This window comes from Dermochelys coriacea, chromosome 3 (genome assembly GCF_009764565.3).
Source record: "Dermochelys coriacea isolate rDerCor1 chromosome 3, rDerCor1.pri.v4, whole genome shotgun sequence".
Classification (NCBI taxonomy): domain Eukaryota; kingdom Metazoa; phylum Chordata; order Testudines; family Dermochelyidae; genus Dermochelys; species Dermochelys coriacea.
The window spans coordinates 211,338,244-211,362,089 of NC_050070.1; the positions used below are offsets into that span (position 1 = coordinate 211,338,244).

At 40.0% G+C, this 23,846-nt stretch overlaps 1 protein-coding gene across 3 annotated transcripts in view; it reads right to left on the reverse strand.

Moving 5' to 3' along the window:
- The window catches only part of MRPS5 (mitochondrial ribosomal protein S5), a 107,923-nt gene that overhangs the window by 67,153 nt on the left and 16,924 nt on the right, over window positions 1-23,846 (reverse strand). For all 3 annotated transcript variants that reach the window (XM_043512212.1, XM_038397820.2, XM_043512213.1), the window contains exon 2: window positions 12,452-12,589. In XM_043512212.1, the coding sequence (XP_043368147.1) occupies window positions 12,452-12,589 (138 nt within the window). The remainder of the gene's footprint in view (window positions 1-12,451; window positions 12,590-23,846) is intronic.

A 23,846-nucleotide genomic window follows, 5' to 3' on the forward strand; every position in this document is an offset into this window, starting at 1 on the left:
AATTTGCATTTATAGTATTTTCCATAACTATGACATGAAGGCAATTTCCTGCAATATCTTTGGGAGATGTTACTGTATTAAGTGTATGTACCATTGTGGGCCAGGGACTATATGTAATTCCATGGGGGAGGAGGACCACAGTTCCTCCAGGAACTAAGATCAGTGGAAAGTGATTAAGCAAATTCACTCAGGTTGTAACACTTCCCAAGAGGTACCACCTCCTGAAAAGGTTGCATATACTGCTTCAAACTGAATTCTCCAGAGACCAAGAGATAAAGAAAGGACTTTTAGGATAAATAGTCACTTCTGGATATGCCTTCTTGAGATGGACTTTACACCTTCCATCTCTAGCGAAAACATACCCCAAGAGTTGCAAAACAGATACAGTAGAAATGACCATAACTGCAAGATTGCACATAAATCTTACCACACATTTCCAGCTTCTGCTAAGAGGTGATCAATGATGGGCCCTTTTTCTGTAAGCACATAATCCTAGCTCTGATACTTTACGTTAGCAAGCTAATATTCAGAGACAGGGTGGGGTATTACAGTGTTGGAAAATGTAAAGTGTTATATTTCACAGAAATGGCATAATGTTTATGGTCTGACAAAATTCATTACTGTGTCTCAGTGTTAATGGTTTTAATATACATGGATGTAAACTAGTACTAAAGTTTACAGGTACAATTTAAAGATGGTGTCCTATCTACAAAAGGTCCCATAAGGTTTATGTATGCACCAAATTTGATGCCTAAAAATATTATGTCATAACACTCTTGGTATATCACCCCAATAAATAAGTTCCACGGTAAATGCTCAAAAATTCAAAATGGCCTCTCCGTAATCAAGAGTTGTTCAAAATAAATTATTCTAAAGTAGAGGAGTGTATATTCTACTTCAAGGAAAAAATGTATTGGCAGGATGAACTACAGAATATATTGCAATATCCTCCACTCTAACAAGTGATTTTTCTGTATCCATCACCATTCTATTTAAGACTATTGTAAGCACAACACATCTAGCTGTTCTGCAAGGCTCTATTTTCAAGAGTCTGAAGCTGTGGCCATTTTGAATGTACATATCTCTGGTAAGCTTTCTGCAGCAGTGCAGTAGGGTTTTATTGTACAGAACAGTATTTCAATAGTCCGAGCAGCACTGTACATAAGAAATGCTTCTAAAAGGCACCATTTAAGAACACTCAAAAATACAGAGCACATAATTGAAGTCCCATGCACTGCAATGAAAACATGCTTGACAGAGAGAATAAACCTTGGGGCAATAACATGGAAGAGGGGTATTTATTGTTTAAATTGCCCTAGTCATTTCTAAAGGAGTAAACATCTTTTGTGCACAAGTATTCCATGTAGCCCCTCCTAATGCTCCTTAATGCTGTGAACAATAATTCTTTTTATGTGCATCTCTCAAGTCTCTGCTCTTCTCCCTTTCTACTGCCCCCAGCAGCTCTCGGTTGGCTTCTCCAGCTTCTCACACACGTTTTCAACTCCCCAGAACTACTGCCTCATTTTGCCTTTCAGCAGTTGTGAACTTATTTCCTTCCCTTATCAACACAGATACTTCCTCTTAGCACCCCTGCATGCTGTATCCACAGATCCACTTGTCACACCACCTGCCATCTCATACATGAATCACTAAAAACAGTCCATTTCCTCTTTATTCTACAGTAACAAGCCTATCAGAGAATCAGTTCCCTCTAACAGTACAGTGTCACAATAGGAACTGCTGCTCCAGGTCTGACAAAGCACTTCCTACTGTGACAGTACAGAGTGCTTTTAAGAATATTGATTCTCTTATCTAATATCTGAGAATTAGATCTCCTAGCTAGCTTGCAGTTAAGGTTGAAATTAGGGTACAACACTTGCAAGTATGGAAATGAACAGTTAAAGTCACAAAAACAACCTTATTTCTGCCTCTGTATTATCCTTCACATACCATTCAAAACCAGGACACAATCTGGCAGTCCTCAACACTGCAAACAAGTCAGAAAACAAATTCTGAAATGTCTCATAACAGACATACTAAGATGCTAGTGAGCCAAATCAATCTCAGATGTGAAGCTGGGAAAACCTGTTGATTTATACCTACAATTAGTTTAGTCCAGAATGTCCAAAGTTTATCCTCCCTTCACAAGAGAGGAACTCTGGAGTCCTGCCTACTGAAATTCCTGAAGAGAGCTGGAAAGAACAAAAGCAAAGTTAGTGAAATGCCTTTTCCCTTTCCTCACAGAATGTTGCTGACAGTGTGCCAATAGAATTTTAAACCTACATCTAGAAAGATAAATATATAGAATAGAAGTTACAATAGATACGGCAATCAGAGCAAAATTTCTAATATTTAAATCAGAAATTAAAAGCTCTCTGTCAGGCCAGCCCACAGGTGGCAGCAAATACAGTAAAATCACACTACCAAAAAAAACCAAACAAACCAACAACAGTACTGAAATGATTATTGTATTTGCAAGAAAAGGCAATAAAAAGCAAAAGCAAAGCTTGAAATGGAAATCAAAACAAAGCTAACTAGGGCCACCCCAGTAACATGTCAGATTTCTAGTTTGATTTTTCAGTAAACCAGAGCCTGCCCTACCACAGGAAAATCAGAGCAAGAAACGCAGCATTTTCCATTCTTAGCAAAAGCTAAGGCTGTAGTTAGAGCCTGTATTCCAACAAGCAGCAATAAAGCTTTTTATCAGATTAATGTAGAGAACACCATACTATAAACCTCATTAAATGACTCCAGGAAAGGCACAGATGAAAAACACTTGACTTTATAATGTTTACTTTGAATTTAACAGCATTAAACACATGTAAATTGTGGAAATGTTCCATTAACATGCATACTTAAAAAAAAAAAAGATTAAAAGGAAATCATCATGAAAGACATGATCATCTTAAAGTCCAATTCACTCTTTCTTTCTCCTTATTAGAACAGCTTTTAAATACTGTTTCAGCTAACATAGATTTGCCAGCAGTAAACACCACACAAGAGACTACATTTCTAGACTGATTTTCATTCTAGATGATCACTACATAGCTGCCAAGTTTTGCACAGCTCCCTGTGTAACACTTTATACAAATTACTTAATGAGCTAATTTGCATATTTATAAATTTGCCGATAAGAGGACTGAGGTTATGGTCAACACACCCTGCTCCAAGCAGTGACTTCAGCATGGAGTGGTCCAAACTTGGCAGCGGCAAGTAGGGTTGCCAGGGGAGGGTGAGGCAGCTGTGTGGGTGGGATGCTATGGTGGAGTGGAGTGTCTGCTGTTAGGGTATGGGTAGCTGCTGGGGTGGTACTGGGACTGCTCCTAGGGAATGGGATGGGGGGCGTTTCTTGGGGAGAGCCAGATGCAGCTGGCTCAGGAGGCAGCAGGCAAGGTGAGGGAGTTGGGTGCCAATAATGGACAGACCTATCACCGTATGCTGCTGCTGACAACCCTTCACCTCTCCCAGTCCTTGGATCCAGCAGGGAGAGCAGCACAAGAGAGAGCCTACCAGCCCACTTGGTAGGTGCTACTGTGGCTTCTAGCAACCAGAAGACATAACTGAAGCTCTGGTGTGACAGGGCTGCCAAATGCATGACACTTGGGAGCCCAGTTTACACCACATTATGCCAGTCCACATAACCAACACATCTATGTTAGCTGCGGCTATTTTTAATTATGGTTTTCTAAGATGGTGGAAATTAGTGCTGATGGGGCCTGAAACTGCTGGCAGTCCAAGTAAGGTGACCTCAAAGCCACCGAAGTTGTTAGATCACCTGAATTCTGGGGTACATTCACAAAACACTAGTAACAAAGCTGGCCAGGAAAAAAAACTAATTAACTTTTGGTTCTATTTAAGTCCTACAATGGGGAAGAGTCAGTACAGGAGAGAGAGAGTAATGTTTGATTGATTCTCACTACTAGTATAGCATATGACTGATCTGCACGATTAGAAAAGGGGACTAGGAATCGAGAATTCTGTTTTCTATTCTTTAATCTGACATTAGCTTCATGTGTGACTGTCAGCTAATCACTCAAACCCAAATTTCTAAAATCTGAATCACTGTTCCACTCAGCAATGCAAAGCCTAAGCAAGTTAGATGGCTAAGTACCATTTTCAAGAGTGACACAGGCTCTCAAGAACCTAAGCCTAAATCACTGAAGTCACTTCTGAACATGGAAGTTGACCACCTAAATCACTTAAGGTTTGGAATGTTGAGCAAACGTATAATGCCTTTATAATCTGGGCCTTTGCTTCTGTGCTTCAGTTTCCCCATTCCCTCTCATGAGAAGCCCTTTATATTCACATCTGTAAAGCATTTTGAGATCTTTGGATAAAAGGTGCTAAGTAAACTCAAAGCATTATACAGATCATCTGGCACAGAACCAAATCCTATATCTCTGAACTGAATAGACAAGAAAAATTTTGAAGCAAATGATTTAAGTGTCATTTTTAAATTGCACATGAAATGCTTATTTGCAAGCACAATACTTAGCTTTATCATTACATTAAATGTCTGATCCAAGAACGGAAGCCTACCACTGAAAACAGACAAAGATGTGGATTGATTCTATTTCCCTCCATAATCCTGGGGTAATAACCCAAAATTGTTTGCAGAATTCCCCGTGGAAGTTTGAGGAAGGATAAGCACAGATTTACCCTTTAGAGGATTTAAAAAAACTTAGCCAGCTGCATTCATAACATTAACTCTTCTTGATTGTTCTAATCCCAAAAGAAGCATTAAGTAGAAATCTTTAAAACTAGATTCTTAAAAAGTAGCAGTCTAATTGTGAAGCTCTCTCAAAGGCTATTTAAAGATGCTTGTGGAAATCTTTAAAATACTTTAGCGGGTTGAGAAGAGACCCTAGAGGCTTGTGATATGGAGAGCAAGCACACACTGCACTCACCTGCAGCACTAGTTCCTAGTTACAAAACTACTTAAGATAGCTAAGTCGCAGGCAGACTGCGAAGAGCTACAAAAGACTCTCTCAAAACCGGGTGACTGGGCAACAAAATGGCAGATGAAATTCAATATTGATAAATGTAAAGTAATGCACATTGGAAAACATAATCCCAACTATACATATAAAATGATGGGGGCTAACAGCTGTTCCCACTCAGGAAAGAGATCTTGGGAGTCATTGTGGATAGTTCTCTGAAAACATCCACTCAATGTGCAGTAGCAGTCAAAAAAGTGAACAGAATCCTGGGAATCATTAAGAAAGGGAGAGATAGTAAGACAGAAAATATCATATTGCTTCTATATAAATCCACGGTATGCCCACATCATGAATACTGCATGCAGATGTAGTCGCCCCATCTCAAAAAAGATGTATTGGAATTGGAAAAGGTTCAGAAAAGGGCAACAAAAATTATTAGGGATATGGAACAGCTGCCGTATGAAGAGAGATTAATAAAACTGGGACTTTTCAGCTTGGAAAAAAGATGACTAAGAGAGGATATGACAGAGGTCTATAAAATCATGACTGGTGTGGAGAAAGTAAATAAGGAAGTGTTCTTTACTCCTTCTCGTAACACAAAAACTAGGGGGGTCACCAAATTAATAGGCAGCAGGTTTAAAACAAAGAAAAGGAAGTATTTTTTCACACAACGCACAGTCAACCCATGGAACTCCCTGCCAGAGGATGTTGTGAAGGCCAAGACTATAACCGGGTTAAAAAAAAAAAAAACTAGATAAATTCCTGGAGGATAGGTCCATCAATGGCGTCCCTAGCTTCTGTTTGCCAGAAGCTGGGACTGGATGACAGGGAATGGATCACTTGATTACCAGCTGTCCTGTTCATTCCCTCTGGGGCACCTGGCATTGGCCACTGTCAGAAGACAGGATACTGGGCTAGATGGACCTTTGGTCTGACCCAGTATGGCCGTACTTATGTTCCCCTCCAAACACCCTCTACCCCTGGGAGGCTTCCCTCCATATCAGGCCAGAATTAAGGGTCCAGTGTCAGGGCACCGGGCAAATATGTGAGTCACGAAGAGAGACAAAATGCAGTTGATTGGGGCCTCAAAAAGTTTGGGAACCACTGACTTAGAGAGTTCCTCAGATGGAAATTTCTATAAAATACAAAGCTAAAAAAAAAAAATAGACACAAAACACACTCAAAATGGCCTTGTTCCATTTTTTTTTTTTTTCTGGTGATTCCACTCTCAACCTCTGAAGATTTCATTGCATAGCTTTGGAGATCTCATCTTTGGCCATCTCCCCTATTGTCTATCCAAGAGACTTTGGAATGTACATTACATTCTAGACAGCATGCTGCCAAATCACTAAAAAATTGCACATAGGGACACATCGGGCATACCCCAGGGGCTGGCAGAGCTTCTCGACATTCAGAAAGTTTGAGGAAGCTGAGGATTACTGCAGGGTTGTAAGAAGGAAAGAACAAGAGCCTTCTAGAGATTGATGGGGTTGAAACATAAGAAGCATTCTTCCCAGATATTGAATGAAACCTCCATGTGTTGAGGTTTGCCCATTGCAGCCTAAAAGTTAATGGCAGACTTCTTTCCCTAAACATGAGATGTTCATCCAATACTATTTGGATTTCCATAACAATTCTAAAACTGAACAGAAAATAATTCCTTGTGTTAAACGGGGGTGGAGACCCACATCAAATCCCAGACACCAGAAGAACTATGAAAGTGCTTGAATTGTATTTAAACAGCATATTTTAACTTCACTTCAGTCGAAATGCCCAGGAGGACCCTCTCCCCCACATTGAAGTCAATGGGACACTGCTCAGGTGCAAGGTCTGCATGTACACAACTCTTTGCAGGATCAGGACACTAGCTGCTATTCCTCAGTGTCACATGCTGAGCAACTGTTTTTTTTCCTGTCTGTTTTCATTCACTGCTACACTAATTGCCTGGCAGGAGGTTCTGAGGGGTGAGAATGCCTATACTCTCCACCTTGCAGACACAGAAGATACCTTGGTAATAATGTCTACCCTGATTACCAATGGCTTCTCACATACAGACAAACCTGAGTTGCCTTCTCTGCATCCTGATGAGGTGTCATGGAGACAGTTTATAAACCTGCCTGTTTATAAAACTTTAGTGATGTCACTTTTAAAAAAAATAACTGGATTTCATTATTGATTTAGTGAATAACTATAGTTTAGGTATGATTGCTAATGTGTCTAAAACAGATGCATTCTGCACAAATCTAGCTGATTATTGTTCCTACATTACCTACAGGAAACTATTCTCACTAAGTTGTGGGCAATTTCCTGATGCCCAGGAGCTACTTCCTACTTATCATGGAGAAAATTTTAGAGTTGGAAAAAGCTATCCTAAAAGATGCTTTCCTGCTCCTGCATGCAGCACAATGAATAATCTTGCCCCACTGTAGATGAACAATACTTTGCACTTCAATAGCAGTTCCATCTGAGGATATCAAAGCTCATTATAAACATTAACGGTTCAGTGATTTGCCCAAAGGGAATGCTATTTAGAGATTAAATTTTTAGATTAAGAATTCAAAGACTGAAACCATGATCCAAACCCTGATCAAATCCAACTACGAGCCTATCTAGCTATATACTAGCTCGTCACTTTAATAACAAATGAAAACTGCTATGAATAATTTACTTTGTCAAACAGTTGAAAAATATTATTACTTCTGAATAGCAGCTTAATATTGAAAATGGGATCCTGAACTTCACTAATCGATGCTGTACTCATGGTACAATACTTTGAAGGTCACTCTGGTTGACCCCATTACAAAAAAGATTGTTAAAACTTTCCAGTGTTGAGATTTTTTTTTTTTTTTTTTTTAAAAAAAGGGTGATAAGGAAGTGACCTCCCTGACACCAATAAGGGGATTTGGGCACTGTAGCATTAGTTAGGTCTGCAAATCGGATCCTTTTCCTTTTTAAAAGAATCTGAAATGCACTGAACTATTAACACAAAGTTAGCTTGCATACGCAAAAATCAGTCAGGAAGTTCAAGGTTCCAACAGCATAATGAACTCAGCTATAAACATGGGCTTTCCCCCATTCCTGTTTTTCTGACTAAACATATAGCATTTAAATCAATATACATAAAGCATGCAGATTGTGCAACATCACTGTTGAAATTTAACTCTGGCTTTTCCTGATTTTAGAGATCTTCAGTGTTGAACAAATGTAATTGTTTATATTATTACTGAAAAAAGTAGTCAGTAACTGTCTCTCTCCTCACTGGAACAATTTAAGTCCATCTGGAGTACACATGCTCTGTTCTCAACAGAACTTTCCACTTTTAATATGGAAAGGAATGATTACTATTTTCCCAGATTCTGTTCCTTATTAAGTTGGGTCAGACAGAAATGAAATAATTAGCCCAAAGAAAGCTCATCTGGATGAAAAGGAGATATTGAGAGTATAATCTAATAAAAAAGTAGATAGGTGAAATGATGTTTCTAGAAAGAACCCAAATGCCAAGTGTTATACCAAATAAAATTCTTTTTATTTAGCACAGCCTCCTGAACCAGCGATTGGGCTGATTTATTCCCACTTGATTTAGAAACCAGGGAAGTGGCCATCTTTCTCATGTATTATATAGCCTAGGAGAGTGGTATACTTTAGTAATGAAAAGTTTTACGTTTTTCCCTTTCCCATATCCCCTAAGGATGACAGAGCAATAATTTTATATACAAACAGAAGAGCATACTTTTTATGTAGCACAGTTATACATGAGTGTTCACTGCAGCATTATACTTTGATACGTAAGCAGATGTTGTGGAAGATGTGTCTGCTGAAGCAACTGAAGGGGTATGGCTGATTGGGGTTGAAGTCACTCTGCACAGGTATAATTCTGGATAACAGAGAGATTCTCTCTGGGTGTATTGCCAAGTAGTTTTAGTATTTATGCTGCAGTTACTTGTCTTTGCTGCCTATAGCTGCATCAGCTCAAGCCCTATGGTCTTTGAACCAATTCTCAATCATATTAGAATTGTGACTTGTTAAAGAAAATACAAGGTACGAGATCACAATTCAGTTGTAGAATTTTCTTCATGGACTATAATATAGGAATGCATTTGCTTGCAGTGGTTAAATATCACTCTTTTCTGTTATGAAGAGCTGACAGGGGGAAGTGTCCCCCGGAATGTACCAGGCTGAGCTTTTATTGATGTATGTCAAAGATTCTTCTGTAAGCTTGTGTATGCATTCAGAGTGTTTGGGTCTCTGGGCTGTTCCAGAATGTGTATGTGTGGTGACCAACTGGATCATGTTCTCTGTAGCAGAAGCTCGGTTGAGATCAGCAGAGCTCCATGTGGGTGCAAGAAGGTCTGCCCGCGCATTGCAATAACGTACAGAATTGGGACCCTACCAAGCAACCTTGTTTCTGAACGATCTGCTTTCTGTGCAGCCTGACAAAATTTTGAACTTCTTCCTCACATATAATCAACTTCAGCTTTCATACTTAAATTACTATCTTGTTTTGAATTTCTGTAGCTCTTCTCACCTAAAGATCTGAAAGCACTTTACAATTAACTGAGCATCACAAAACACCCCTGTGAAGTAGGTGAAAATTATTTCTTTCTTTTACAGATGGGAAAACTGAGGCAGAGAGAAGGTAAGTGGCTTGTTTAAGGTCAGACAGCAGTTTGTACTCCTGATACCTTGTCTCGTTTTCTAATCACTGGGCTAGGCTTTCTCCTCATTGTTGCCAGAACTGTGCTCCAAGAATGGCTAGTCTATGCCTTATAATTATTATAAAAGCAAATTGTGTTCAAATAATAATTTCCATTTGGTATCCAGATGGCACCAACAACAAAGGCTTTGAAAGGGTTACTATCTTTGAACTCTGACATATAAAGCACACAGATTTTGGCCCATAAGGAATATTTATTAAAACTTTGTTGAGACAATGCTCTTTCTATTTTGAATAAAGAGACTCAGTTTTGTACCTACAAGTTTATATTTTAGTAATAAGCGTGATAGCTACAGGCAACTTCTGACTCTGATTTATACTGATGTCTAAGGATATGAAAATAAATTGTTTCAAAGGATTACAAACATCCCCCTAAAGAGATTCTATTAATTGACGGACAGGATGGTGGTAACCTAAGCTCAGAATCCATATAGCCAACCCAAGTACAGGAGGAAACCAGAGACTGTTGAGTGCCTTGCACTGACCTACATCCCAGTAGCCATGATGTACTATATACAGGGATGGCAGATTTAGTGTAAAAAGAAAAGGAGAACTTGTGGCACTTTAGAGACTAACAAATTTATTTGAGCATAAGCTTTCATGAGCTACAGCTCATTCATGCTGTAGCTCACGAAAGCTTATGCTTAAATAAATTTGTTAGTCTCTAAGGTGCCACAAATACTCCTTTTCTTTTTGTGACTACAGACTAACATGGCTGCTACTCTGAAAACTGATTTAGAGTGGCTCAAATTTTGGGTGCCCAACATAAGATACTGTAAAGAGCCCTGCTTTCCAGAGAGCAGAGGTTCAGCACTTTCTGAAAATCAGACTCTTCCAGAATGTCTCAAGCTAGGCAAGCACAATCTCTAGGCACATTTGAAAATTAGACCTAACTGCTTTCCAAGGGGGAAAGGCAAAACTTGGGACAACACAACACAGCTTTTAAAATTACCTTATCATAAACACACTGAGATGTGCCAGCGGACAAGAAGAAAAACCCTAAATGCTGTATGATCAGAAAGGGATAGCCAGCTGTCTGGGTTTGGATTGCAAGCTGTCTAAGATAATTGTAATTCCTCTTTCTTAAATGAAATTACAATTTTTAAAGGTCAGGCTGGATGTACAGATGATCTTGCTACTAGGATGTTCATGTTTTTAAAAATATGTGGTGAGAGAAGTAACCTTTTAATGATGAGACAGAACAGTACTGACAGTCATTTTGGTTGACATTTTACTTGAAAATTGTGTTTAATTATATAAAGTGTTCATATTTACATTTTAAATATTATTTCTAATACACCTGAACTGCCAAAGGACTTGGGCACTGTACAATGTTAAATGTACAAAGCACATTAATCAATTTGAATGTTGAAAATGTTTTGATTAAACTAATCAAGGAAGTCTTCTAAAGAGAAAGAGGCAAAAAGGTTTTGAGGCAGAGAACTACAGGATCAGAAGCCACCTACTTTCTTTTTCAGAAACAACATTTTAGGGACATTTTAAAAGAGAGGAGACATGGGTTAGGATGAATATGAAAGGAGAGGAAGTTTCAAACCCTAAAGTTTATCACAGCAAGGCATGCTACTGAAAGCCCGATGGTATAAGTAGCAGCAAAAGCATCCCTAATATGCAGGCAAGCCTCTAGAAGAGGCAAAATGAGGCAGTTTGCAATATACCCAGGGCCTATACCATTAAGGGTCTTACAAACTGACAGGGCCAACTTAAAAACTCAATTCACCACTTTTTACAGAACCACCAGACTTCCGGCATCTCATGCAACACCCACACATGTAGCTACCCCCCATATTTTATGCAGCCAGCTGGGCTGAAGGAATGACTGCAACTTTGGCTGCTGGCTATCAGATGCACCCAACAGCTTCTGTTTCATCTGGTGCCTGAGGGAGTTATATGCTTAACTTCTTGAGGAGATTCTCTCTTACTCGATATTAATTAGTTTAATTGTTTTTAAAAAACAGTCAAAGTTCATTTTGTCTCAGAACCGTACAGAGTCAAACAATAAGCTGTCATAAAAGCAGTGTTTTTTTTTAATCCAGTCACCTAAAGACTGAAATAGCTGCTAGTGAAAAACGTTCTAGAGTAGAAAACATCTAATCATGGATTTGTATGGAATAAATATGTAGGAAACTAAGAACATATCTAATTCACAAAATAATCACACTGTAATAGCTTGTTATGCTATATCTTTATCATATTAATTCACTTTAAACAGTTTAAAATAAATACATCATTTCACTAGCAGAAGTGTGTATAAATTAGAAGAATGGAGATAAGCCAATCAATCAGTTACTTAAAACCTGATCCTGCAAACACGTGTGCAAAATTAACTTAATGCCCTGCAAGCAGTTCTGTTGGATCCAGTGGAACTATTCAGTTAAGCACATGTGTATGTCTTTGCAGGGTTAAGGTCTAATATTGTAGCTGGGCAGATGGTTAGATGGATATTATCACCCTTTTTTTTATTGATAAAAAAAAATCCAATGACTTCATTGGGAGTTGGAGTGGACCCTGACTACACTGGGAAAACTATTAAACTGACCCTATGAACAAGGCACTGTCAAATGTACAAAGTAAATGGAGAATAAGAAAAAAAAATTTTTTTTCCTGTCCCCCATTAGCTTGTCAGCTGTAGTAATCTTAGTTGATGTTTGTAACTATTGTAGATGCAAAATGTTAATACAAAATGGGATTTTCAAGTTGACAGAGTCAGTATAAAAAACAGAAGAGTGTTAGACAAACTGCTCGTGTTATAAAAACGTGGTCTTTTTTCAAGACTTACATTTGTTGAAAAAGCTGCTTTGCCTGCATTGTTGAATTGTCACGCTACATGGAGCAGAAATATAACAACGTGTCTGTAGAGCCCATGCCAGGTTTGTATAGCGACAGCCACTCCTATTCACTGGTAACGAGACACAGCCTGTGGAGGAAGATGTAAAATTGTGAAGATATTTTTATTTTCAGGAGGAAAGTATCAGCCATAAAGACTTTAAAAGGTTGATTTCTTTAAGAAACCCACAATTATCTCAGCAGGCTTCCACCTTCTGTCCCTGGACTGCATGAGGTGAGGTACTTGGGGAGAAAGGAGAGTACCACACAACACACATCGATATGTTTAAAAATAATCAGCAGAGGACTTCTTCCACATCACTGGCAGAGATTACAAACAGCCTCTAGAAAAGGATAAAGAAAAGGAGTACTTGTGGCACCTTCGAGACTAACACATTTATTTGAGCATAAGCTTTCGTGAGCTACAGCTCACTTCATCGAATGCATAGAATGGAACATATAGTAAGATATATACCACGAAAGCTTATGCTCAAATAAATTTGTTAGTCTCTAAAGTGCCACAAGTACTCCTTTTCTTCTTGCGAATACAGACTAACACGGTTGCTACTCTGAAACCTAGAAAAGGATAGAATGATATTCTCCATCCATCAGGTATATGACAATGGTAAATAATAAACACATTCCAAGATATATGCACCCTCTAAAGAAAATCTGAAGACAAAGTCAGCCCATTGAAAAGTGCTATTCTAATGCCCTCCTAAAGAGTTAATGAGGATCATATCACAGTTTAGTAAGGAATCCTATAGGTTACACATCACAACACAGGTTGAAAGGGAACATTTAGAAAATCTGGCAGGAGAATGTCTCCCCATAACTGAAAGGCCCTTCCCGCTTTTTGTCAATTTTGGTTGTGCTTCCAGATCCACCCATAGCTCAAGTGGCCAAAAATGCCTCCCCCCACTACTTTTGGTACAAAGGTGAACATTTCTTTCTCATGCAGACCTAGCCATTTATTCACATCCTTGTCACCCGCAGACTGGATTAATGCAATGCACTACACAAGGGGTCATATCTTGAAGATCGCTTAGAAGGTGCAGCTGATGCAGAATACAGCAGCTGTTTTTTTAATTATGCTACCTACAGAGAGCATATTAAATCAGTATCCAGGGAGTGCTCTGGCCTCCTTTTTTGGTTTTAGCTGCAATTCAAGGTGCCAATACTGATTTTTAAAGCCCTACATTGTTTGGGTCCTAGGTACAAGAGACGGTGCCATACAGCAACTGATAGCATCTGATCTACTCTACCTCTCTGGCTTAGTCTACAGATGCATCGATATAGCTACATCAGTCAGGGGAGTGAAACCCCCCACATTTCTGACCGACATAACCCCCAGTATAGATGCAGCCATGTCAATGGAAAAGTGTTCCGTTGCCGTAATTAATGATATCTAGGGAGGTGGTGCTCCCACACGGACAGGAAAAACCCTTTCTGTCGCTGTATGCTGCATCGACACTACAGGGCTATGCCTATATAGTATCCGTCAAACAGACTTGCCTTCACCCAGAGCCCCTAAATGTGAATGTCTGGTGTAGGGGGCAGAGCTTTTTCAAGGAAGGTATACGACTTGAATTCACTTCCTAAGTCTGCTGACCCTTCAGGATACAGGATAAGTTTTGTTCTCTTAGGCTTTTGCCCAAAGTAATGGAAGCTGAGCATATTTTTATTTACACACTAGCACGGGGTTACGTTTCTTTAAATTTGAGCTGACCTGGGTCATTTGAATTTGCTATTGTTTCTTACTAAAATAAACCACATACACCAAAACAGTATGCATTTTGAAGAAACTAAAATAAAAATGGGGACACAGTGTATTGACCTTGAAAGAGACCATTCAAATATAGCTATTCATTAATGAACTAAATCCAAAACAAACTAGTTTCTCATAAAGAAATTGGATTCTTAAATTCAATCTTTCCTACTAGATTTTGAAAGTACAAAATAAGCATTGACCATTGCCATATACTATTATCTTCCAATGTTTAGTCGCACTCAGAGGGATGTCCTATCAATAGATTAAAAAACAGCCTTTGGGACCTAGGGCAGCACAGACGTTCGGGGCTAGATTTTGTTCTTAGATTGCATATCAGAGTGAATAAACTGCTGTGTGGTACTGGTCATTTGCATCTTAATTAGTTTGGTTGTAAATGTCCTTCATGGATCAAAATGATCATGATTATACTGTCCTGTACTGACACTGTACTGTAGAGCACAGCAAGAAAAATGAAAAGCATTCATTTGAAAACAAATCATAGAAGAGCAAAGGAAGCACATTCATTAGCAAAAATGTCCCTGCTATGTTTCTTTGCTTTTGTAGATTTTAAGTCGATTAAAAAAAAATTCCACATGCAAAATAACAGTCTGCTTCATGCTAACGCTAAAGGGCTCATGGTAGCCAAATAAAGTGAATGTAAAGACAATGAGATCAGGGAATAACAGTGTTTGGTTAAAAACAAACAAACAAACAAACAAAAAACAGTTCAAGAGAGATTAAAAGTGAACAGGGGAGGTAGCCCAAAAACGAATCTCAAAAACTAGATTAGCAAGGGAAAGCAGCAGGCAGTGGAACCAGATGGGTGATCAATATAGAAATTGAATTCAGCTAGGATGAGAGCAGGAGGATGCAAATGAGTAGAAAGTCAGTCAAGCATCAAAAGAGGGAAGAAAAGAAACCAGATGAACACTGGCATCATAGCAATAAAAGGAAGCTGGACATGGGAGAAGTCTGATTGGTCTCAGGAGGCCTGATGATCGGGAGCCAGTTGCCAGGGGAGAGAAGGTACTATTCCTGGCCCTCCCTAACCCTAGCAGCACTTTCTAAGCATCTTGGGTGAAATTCTGGCTCCCCTGAAATCAATGTCAAAACTCTTATTGTCTTGAATATGGACATGATTTCACCCCCGAATGCTTCGTACAGAGGCAGCAGCTACCAGGGTGCAATTTATGATAATTAAGCCTCGTCTACACTAGGAACTTATGTTGGTATAACTAAGTTGCTCCAGGGTGTAGAAAATCCACCCCCCTGAGCAATGTGGTTATACCGACTTAACCCCTGGTGCAGACAGTACTATGTTGATGGGTGGCCTTCTCCTGTCAACATAGGTAGCATCTGCATCTAGTGCTACAGAGGCACAGCTGTGCCGATGCAGCACTGTAGATGTAGACAAGCCCTTACATCTAGAGAATTCTGACCTTGAGTTGAAAATCAAAATTAGATATCTAGGGACCCAAAGTGACTTTGATGACAATATTCAGAATATTTTGGTCTCTGAACTGCAGTGGAACAGAGGAAGATACAGCAGAAAAGCATCATTCCCACGTCCTGAATCTCTGAATGCTGGTATTTAATATACCCACACACTGCTGTTGTGCACATACTCCCAGCGAGAGAATAGACATTTTAAAAAGCAGAGACAAACAGGAAAAATATTTGTGGAGGGGAAATAGTTTGGAAAGTCATATCTCTATATAAAAACATTTTGAAATTCAGATATATACATTAGTTGCCATGTTGTACACACTACTTCCTGTAACTTTTCAAAGGGGCAGCACCTATGTCTGGATTTATTTTTTTAAAAAATTATTGCAGACTAAAGCATTTCCTACGCATGGTCATAAGCTATTCAGAATTTAATTGGGACCCTGTCTCTCTTGAGACAAAAGAGACATGTCAAGAAAGCAACACTTTGCTTCTAACCAGCAGAGAACAAGTCAGAGCAGAAAGGAATGCATACTTAATGGGTTTTCTGCTCTATAATAAAAAAGCCAAAAAACATGCTGTCACTGCATACTTCTGGATTGTAAACATAATATACAGCAGCTAAAGTTGTGCACTAATCTTAACGCCTGTCTTCATAGCAGCAGTTAGTGCAAGTTAGTATTCGCTAGATCAGGGGCCAAATCCAGACTGCCTGATGCTTTTGAACAGACCGTGAAATCTTTTTTTACTTATTATCATCATTACTGTTATTGCAGTGTGAAAAATGTATCTCTGGAGTCTGGACCTTGACTAGGAAATGTGGAACTTGACAAAAAAGTAAAGCCCTGCTCTTGTTAGTCCACTGGAACTATCCTAGTGAGTGAAAGTGACCACACGACAAAACAACTCTAGGGTACATGTTCCCAGTGTGGGCAGGCAGACACATGCTATCTCTGCTTGTGCTAGAGTGCTAAAATCAGCAAATATGGCTGCAGTGGCTCAGGCTAGCCGCCTGTGCATGATCCCACCTTGCCATGTTCTTGCGTGGCTAGCCCAAGCTACCGTGACCACTCTGCTGTTTTTAAGCCACTTCCTCAAGCAGAATAATGCATGTAAGTTTACTGGTGCTGGGAAGCATCCTGCCAGGCACTTAAATTCACCCATGGTAGTATTTAGATTTCTAGTATTAGTATACAAGCACTTACTAAATATTGACACATTTTATAAGTGCTTGTATACAAATGCTAGAAGTCTAAATACTAAAATGGGTGAATTTGAGTGCCTCGTATCAAATGAAGATATTGGTCTAAAAGGCTTCACAGAACTTTGGTGGAATAATGATAATCAACGGGACATAGTAATGCCAGGGTACAAAATATATAGCAATGACAGAGTAGTTGTGCTGGTGAGGGAGTGGCACTATGGGAAAGAAAGCATAAAGTCAAAAATACTAAATATCTTAAATGACTCAAACGGTACCATAGAATCTCTATGGATAGCAATTCCATTCTTGAATAGTAAGAGCAGAGCAGTAAGAATGTACTACCAATCACCTGACCAGGATGGTGACTGTGAAATGCTCACAGAGATTAGAGAGGCTACAAAAATAAAAAACAATAATAAGGGATCAAAATATCCCCATGTTGACTGGGAACATGTCACTTCAGGACGGGAGGCAGAGATAAAATTTCTAGACACCATTAATAATGGCTTTTTGGAGCAGTGAGTCCTGGAACCCACAAGGGGAGAGGCAACTCTTGATTTAGCACAGGATCTGGTGCAAGAGGTAAATATAGCTGAACTGCTCAGTAATAGAAACCATAGTGTAATCAAATTTAACATTCCTGGGGGTGGGATACCAAAGAAGTCCACCACAGTAGCATTCAACTTCAAAAGAGGGGAACTACACAAAAATGAGGAAGCTAGTGAAACAGAAAGGAACAGTTACAAAAGTGAAATGCCTGGTAGCCGCATGGAAGGTTTTTAAAAACACCGTAACAGAGGCTAAAATTAAATGTATACCCAAAATAAAAAAAGTAGAGGGAGGACCAAAAAAACCCAACAACAAAAACCAAAAAAGCCACTAAGGCTGAACAACAGAATAAAAAGAGGCAGTTAAATTCAAAAAGATATCCTTTACAAATTGTAAATAACGTCCTAGTGTGGTAAACAGAAAGTAGCATAAACTCTCACAAGTCAAGTGTAACAGCATAAATAGGCAGCCCAAAGAAGAATTTGAAGAGCAACTAGCAAAAGACACAAAAACTTACAAAAAAAGCTTTTTTACGTACATCCGAAGCAGGAAGCCTGCCAACCAATCAGTGAAGCCTCTGGACAACAGAGATGCTAAAGGAGCACTCAAGGAAGACAAGGCCATTGCAGAGAAGCTAAATGAATTCTTGGTATTGGTCTTCACTGATACAGAGGATGTGAAGGAAACTCCCATACCTGAACCATTCTTTTTAGGTGACAAATCTGAGGCTCTGTCCCAAAATGAGTTGTCAACAGTGGAGGTTTTGGAACAAATTGATACATTAAACAGTAATAAGTCACCAGAACCACATGGTATTCGCCCAAGAGCTATGAGGAAACTCAAATATGAAATTGCAGAACTACTAAGTGCAGTACATAACCTATCACTTAAATCAGCTTCTGTACTAGGTGACTGGAGGACAGCTAATGTAATGCCAATTTTTAAAACAGGCTCCAGAGGGGATCCTGGCAATTACAGGCCAGTATACCTAATTTCAGTATCATGCCAACAGGTTGAAACTACAGTAAAGAACAGAATTATCAGACATAGATGAACACAATATGTTGGGGAAGAGTCAACATGACTTTTGTAAAGGGAAATCATGCCTCATCAATCTATTAAAATTCTTGGGGGGGGTGTCAACAAACATGTGGACAAGGATGATCCAGTGGATACAGTGTACTTGGACCTTCAGAAAGCCTTTGACAAGGTCCCTCACACCAAAGGCTCTTAAGCAAAGTAATCTGTCATGAGATAAGAGGAAAGGTCCTCTCCTGGATCAGTAACTTGTTAAAAGTTAGGAAACAAAGGGTAGGAATAAATGGTCAGTTTCCACAATGGAGCGAGGTAAATAGCGAGGTCCCCCAAGGATGTGTACTGGGACCAGTACTGTTCAACATATTCATAGACATTCTGGAAAAGGGAGTAAACAGTGAGGTGGCAATGTTTGCAGCCGATACAAATTTACTCAAGACAGTTAAATCCAAAGTTGACCGTGAAGAGTTACAAAGGGATCTCGCAAAACTGGGTGACTGGGCAACAAAATGGCCGATGAAATTCAGTGTTTATAAATGCAAAGTGATGCACATTGGAAAACATAATCCCAACTATGCATACAAAATGATGGGGTCTACATTAGCGGTTACTACTCAAGAAAGATCTTGGAGTCATTGTGGATAATTCTCTGAAAACATCCACTCAATGTGCAGTGGCAGTCAAAAAAGCAAACAGGACGTTGGCAATCATTAAAAAAGGGACAGATAAAACAGTAGATATCAAAATGCCACTATATAAACCCATGCTATTCCCATATCTTAAATAGTGTGCAGTTCTGGTCACCCCAACTCAAAAAAGTTATTAGAATTGGAAAAGGTACAGAGAAGGGCAACAAAAATGATTGATTAGGAGCATGGAACAGTTTCCGCATGAGGAGAGATTAAAAGGACCGGGACTGTTCAGCCTGGAAAAGAGACGACTACGGGAAAATATGACAGAGATCTGTACAATCATGAAAAGGATGGAGAAAATGAGTAAGGACGTGTTATTAATCCCTTCACATAACAGAAGAACAAGGAATCACTCAATGAAATTAATAGGCAGCAGGTTTAAAACAAATGAAAGGAAGTACTTTCACACAACGCAGAGTCAACCAGTGTAACTCGTCAGGGGATGCTGTGAGGGCCAAAATTATAACTGGATTCAAAAAAAGAATTAGATACATTCCTGGAGGACAGGTGCATCAGCGGCTATTAGCCAAGATAGTCAGGGAGGTAACCCCATGCTCTGGGTATCCCTAAGCCTCTGACTGCCAGATGCTGGGACTGGATGACAGAGGATGGATCACTAGATAGTTGCTCTGTTCTGTTCATTCCCTCTGGAGCATCTGGCACTGGCCACTGATGGAAGACAAGATATTGGGCTAGATGGACCACTAGTCTGACACAGTATGGCCATTCTTATATTCTTATGCTGTGTAGACATACAATTCATCAGCTGCTAATACAAACGCTGAGGGTAACTCAAGTTGCCGCATCCGCAGTGCACTGTAAACTTCAGTGTCAGCAGCACTTCCGCTTCAACCCATACTCCCTTATAAGCCAGCTAACTCGAGCTTAAAGCATCACTTAACTTGAGCTACAGACTTTTATGTGTGGACGGGAATCAGGTTATGGGAAAATCTTTTATGGGTCAGGCTAACAATGCAGTGAAGACAAGCCCTCATGCACCATGATTCCTCAGTAGAAAAAGCATTCCAGGCTAAAAATGTACTTAATAAAAGCATTGCTACTCAATTTTTCTCCCCCCAAAGTAATAGCAGTGGCTGAAAATCTAGTCTCGAGATATATACAAACATGAGTAAAATTAAAGATGAATAAAAATATTCTGATCTGGATAAGGGAAAACATACAGAAAATAACTATTATTTATGCAAAGTGACATCCACAAGAATCCGCTTTGTAACACAAGCTGTCTTTCTGGTGAAAGGCTGTTGTACCTCCACACCCCACTTCTTTGTAAGGTAGGCAGCCGCTCTCAACCAGGGGTCCAGTGCCCCTACAGGGGGCCATAAGCAGATTTCAGGGGGTCCGCCAAATACACCAGAGAGCAGGGTCAGAATTAAACTTGCTAGGGCCCAGGGCAGAAAGCCAAAGCCCAAGCCCTGCCACTCGGGGCTAAAGCCAAAGCCCAAGCAACGTAGTTTTGCGGGCCCCAGCTCATGGTGTGGGGCGCAGGCCGTGCCCTGCTTGCTACCTCTTAATGTTAGCCCTGGCTTTTAATGTACTGGATATGCAGAAGAACAGTTGTTGTGGGACAGGTGGGCTGTGGAATTTTTATAGCATGTTGCAGGACCTTCAGAAAGAAAAAGGTTGAGAATCCCTGAGCTATGTAATATCTGCCTTTACTTTAACAATACATCTGTTTAATACTTAGGATCCAGGAATTTGGTCATAAGGACAATGTAATGTCTGCAGGCTGTAAATCCCTTTCCATTCTAACTAGCATCTCAATATATTCTTGAGAGCAAATGTACTCAACATTCAGGAAATTTATTTCACTATGGAATGTGGTGTTCTGCAGAATCTGAGCACTAATTAATTTTTACAGTCAGCAGCCGTTTAATAATCCCCTCTGCTGCTGTAATTATTTTTTACACAAATTAAATACAGAAAACCATTCTTAACAAAGTCTGTCCTTGTAAGAAGACTGCATGAAGCTGGTTTAAGCAGCATGATCGCCATTGGTAAGATTTATTTTTCAAAGAGCTATCAAGATTTTTATTGCTTAGTTAAAATTGGCTAGGTGTTATTCCAGGGATCCGAATGGAAAGCTCCAGTCTGAAATAACTCCAATGTTCAAGAAGTTAATGTACGTGGAAATCTCAGATGTACGGATCAAATTCCAAGATAGTTATTTTGAAAATATCTACCATATTTCATCTGCACAGAAACCAAGATGCAAACTGTTATGTTTTGAACACAAAGAATACACTAAGCACAAAAGTCCCAAAGTAACGCCCAGTGCAGTTATCCACAACTGTGCAGTTATTTCACAATAACTTGCAGTTTTTTACATCATCTCATACCCTCCAGAAAGTCACAAGTGCTCAATGAATGTGAAGCTTTGAAACCCAATGGTACAAACTCTTCCTTTTAATTAAGAATGTGAATTTTTATGATGAAACTTGAGCAATTTGCCTTCTCCTTAGGAAATGCAAATTTAAAACACAAGCATGTTACAGGGTACACCACCTGTGTGGGCCCTCCAGGGGACAGTAGGATGGCCAGGTCAGAAAGCCCTGAAGCTCCACAATAAGGAGGCAAGCGTTAATCAGCAGATCTAGGAAACAGCTGAAGCCTTTCAGCCTTCCCAGACCACCTCTAGGGAAGAGGTCTGTTCCTACAAATGGATGAGCAACCCAGCGTGACCAGATGAGGGGAGAGGTTTGCCCCAACGAAGGAAACACAATTGGCCTGATTGCAAGTCCCCTGATGGATTTGAGACCATTTCCAGCTTCGCTACAGGATTGGCATTACTTTATTTTACACAGTTCTGAGGAAGAAAGAGCAGCAATTCACTAACAGTCTTGTTTCATTTTGTTGGAAGCTTCCGAAGGACTATGGCTGTAGCCAAACTAGTTGAAAACTTTATTTTGCCTTTGAAGAGGGGGAGGAAGCACTCTCAGAAAGGCAGGAAAGTACCCACTGGCTGCCCAGCTTTCCGAGTCCAAACCGGGACACCAGAGAGAAAGGTGTGCTGGAGCCTCCCCTCAAGGCCCTCCCTTTCAAAGAACAACAACAAACCTAACACTGTTTAAAAATAGCTTTGATAATGCTTTCTTGGGTGTTTCCCCTCTTTATTTGGCTTTTAGAATTCACTGGGACTAAGGCTAGGGCTACTCTAGAGAGCTTTCAGCAGTGCACCTGCACCTATGCAGCTGTGCTGCTGTAAGGTCTCTAGTGTAGCTGCTTTAAGCTGACGGGAGAGAGCTCTCCCGTCAATTTAATTAATCCATCCCCAATGAGCAGCAGCAGCTATGTCAGTGGGAGAAGCTCTCCTGCTGACAAAGGGCTATCCACACCGGTGCTTGGGTTGGTGTAACTTATGTTGCCCAGGGAGGTGGCTTATTCACACCCCTGAGCGATGTAAATTATCCCGACATAGGTGGTAGCATAGGCATAGCCTTAGTCTCAGTGTCTGGCAGTACTTATTCCTATGCAAAAGGTGCAACCTTTTCCCCACAAAATGTACATGTATTAACTTTCATGTAGTAGAACTCTAGATAAAAATCGAAGTAAAGAATGTTAACAAGCATTCCTTTAAGATACTAAGTAGATACAAATTAGAGGATTGGGCCAAAAGAAATCTGATGAGGTTCAACAAGGACAAGTGCAGAGTTCTGCACCCAGGATGGAAGAATCCCAGGCACTGCTACAGACTAGGGACCAAATGGCTTGGCAGAAGTTCTGCAGAAAAGGACCTAGGGGTTAAAGTGGAAGAGAAGCTGGATATGAGTCAACAGTGCGTCCTTGTTACGAAGAAGGCTAACAGCACTTTGGATTGTATAAGTAGGAGCACTGCCAGCAGATTGTGGGATGTGATCATTTCCCTCTATTTGGCGTTGGTGAAGCCCCACCTGGGGTATTGTGTCCAGTTTTGGGCCCCACACTACAAGAAGGACGTGGAAAAATTGGAAAGAGTCCGGCAGAGGGAAACAAAAATGATTAGGGGACTGGAACACATGACTTATGAGGAGAGGCTGAGGGAACTGGGATTGTTTAGTCTGCAGAAGAGAAGAATGAGGGGGGATTTGATAGCAGCTTTCAACTACCTGAAAGGGGGTTCCAAAGAGGATGGATCTAGACTGTTCTCAGTGGTAGCAAATGACAGAACAAGGAGTAATGGTCTCAAGTTGCAGTGGGGGAGCCAAGGGAACAGGCTTCAGCGTGCACATGTGGGTGGGTGTGTGTGTGTGTGTGCGCGTGCTCATGTGTGCCCATGCTTTGCCCCCCCAAATATAGCAGTCAAACTATGCCTATGTTTCTACTTTCTCTTCCTCACAATCTTCTCTGGGTGAAGACATTTTTGTCTTTGTCCCCACACTAAAGCAGCTGCCTTATGTCGACCTAATGCTGTAGTGTACACCAGGCCTTAGACTATAGTAACTAGCATATCACACCAATTTCCTTTCAGGATTAGCCAAGGCCTTGATCCTCTACTGAGATCAGTGCAGGCGGACCCTTTTGCCCACATGGAATTCACTGCAGGTTCTGGGTCACTGTTCTTTTAAAGGATTCCTTCGTGCCTAAATTTGAAGTTTCAAAGGTTAAGATGCAAGAGTCAAATTCATAGAAAAAAAAAATCAGATTTTTTTCCAAG